This window comes from Colobus angolensis, unplaced genomic scaffold, assembly GCF_000951035.1.
Source record: "Colobus angolensis palliatus isolate OR3802 unplaced genomic scaffold, Cang.pa_1.0 Scaffold982, whole genome shotgun sequence".
NCBI classification, from domain to species: Eukaryota; Metazoa; Chordata; class Mammalia; order Primates; family Cercopithecidae; genus Colobus; species Colobus angolensis.
This window is the reverse complement of record NW_012123843.1, coordinates 17,120-19,080: the sequence shown is the minus strand read 5'-3', so window position 1 is coordinate 19,080 and position 1,961 is coordinate 17,120. Positions and strand designations below refer to the sequence as shown.

Below are 1,961 nucleotides of genomic sequence, written 5' to 3'. Positions count from 1 at the left end.
TTTAACAAAATAGGTGTGAGAATTTACATTAAATATAGTGTGTACATAAAGTACTTTTTTAAAAAAATGAAAAGAATGTGCACAAAACTAAGAGCGTTTCCTCTAGGGGGTCATATAGAATTAACAAAAAAGGGAAGTTCCATTTCTTACTGCGGTTGTTGGCACTTTTCTAAACATGGTACTCAAAAATGTAGGCTGCATATGATATACAATTGTATAAATTATAAATACATATCTTCAAGGAGGGCAGTTTTATAAAATTTGCTAACTGACAAGTACATACACTGGCACAAAATAATTTGTTAAACTGGAAAGAAATCTGAAATGAAACAAATGAAAATGTCAAATCACACTTCAGTAAAGAATCCTTTTTTAATTTCTAAAGCTGAAATATTCTTAACATGCTAAAGGAGACATGACTTACCATAGGCAATGGCTTTCTCTGATGGCAGTTGATACCCCCAATGAAGACCATGTTGGGCATCACGGGTTTGGGATAGTCCAAAACAAAGTCCGTTCGCAACAACCAAATTGATATTTGTCTGTGAAGATCATATACCGTGACAGGTGTTTGAAGAACTTCAGAGGCTATTTCTACGGCACTTTTGAAAAAACGGTGGCATAATAAATGTTCCTCCAAATGCATGATGTGGTTCCGTACTCTCTCCTTGAAAGTCATGGCATCTGAGAACCCTAAGAGAATTCTGGGGACATAGGAAAGGGGAGCAGGGCACTGCGCACCTTCTTCAAGATAGTGGCAAAATATTCCTCTGGCGAAGACCACAGAGGGGAGGGAGAAATATCTGGCAACAATTAAGCCACAGGTATCAAAAGGATCCAGAAACACCGCATCAAAAGAACTCTCCTTTAAGTATTCTACTAACTTTTTGTCCTTAAACAAACTCCTGCAATTTGAAAAAAATAAGTCAAAAATGTCATTGTATGAACTTGTTATTAGAGAAAATATACTTTGTACTTGTGCTTTCCATTGAGCCTGGGCAAAAGCCTTGAACTCCTGGTTCAGAACCTCCAGAGTGTATGAGGTTGAATAAGTCTTCACGGTGCAATTCAGTGATCTTCCCAGTTGCCAACTCACCTCTGGTATGACTACGACCACCTCATGCCCCCTGAGGATGAGTTTCTCCACCACCGACCTCATGGTGAACCAGTGGCTCCCATCTATGGGCACTACCAGCAGCTTCCCTGCCTCGGCAAAGCCACAGGTCAGCAGCAGACATACACATACGGGAAGGGGACTGGTCCACCCTGTGCGAGCCATCAGAGAACTGCAGCCGAACGCAAGCAGCTGGGATTCTAAGCTCCTATGATACAGTAGACAGGAGAAGTAAAAGCACAAAACCTGACCCCAATAAAGGGCATGTATTTATCCTTTCATTAAAAAAAAAAAAAAATCAGTCACTGACAATGATTTACTCAAAAGAACAAGAACACATGAGTAGCCTTTGCTGAGATACCTATTTGTATGTTTTCCAGACAAGAGTAGTTTATGTTCTTTGCCTTGGGGGCAGAACGTGCCCTGTGCTGCAATGTGAGTTTAGAAGCAGAATTATTAACCAATGCTTTTGGACCTTGAAGGTTCAGAAAGATAAAGTAAAAGTAAATTTGATTAAAGCTAAAGTTTTAGGAATATGTCCCAAAGCAAAATTTCGATTTTACCTTTAGGCAACCAAAAACTCTGTCCAGAAAAGATGGCAACTCATGCTCCAAGTATTGATCTTAGCATTGATTTCCTAACCTCCTAACTTGGGGTTCGCCTGTGTCTCTGCAATGTATACACATTGCCGCTTGTCTTCTTCCATTTCCAAACCCTGAGAAGTCTCTAAAATGCTGAAATAAGACTGACAACCCTGCCTCCATGGACCATACCAGGGACTTGATGGAAAGTAACCATCAGCTATTTAATGGCTTTCCAAAGATACACTGCATGCAGTGGGGTGTTG

The 1,961-nt window shown here is 40.2% G+C and overlaps 1 protein-coding gene across 1 annotated transcript; it reads right to left on the bottom strand.

Annotated features, from left to right (window-relative positions):
- Positions 1 to 361: 361 nt before the first annotated feature.
- LOC105505112 (UDP-glucuronosyltransferase 1-9-like) lies at positions 362 to 1,355 on the bottom strand. Its single transcript, XM_011932811.1, is given in 3 exon segments — positions 362 to 1,033; positions 1,035 to 1,105; positions 1,108 to 1,355. Coding segments are annotated over 3 exon segments (897 nt in total). The 5' UTR covers positions 1,280 to 1,355; the 3' UTR covers positions 362 to 379.
- Positions 1,356 to 1,961: the final 606 nt, after the last annotated feature.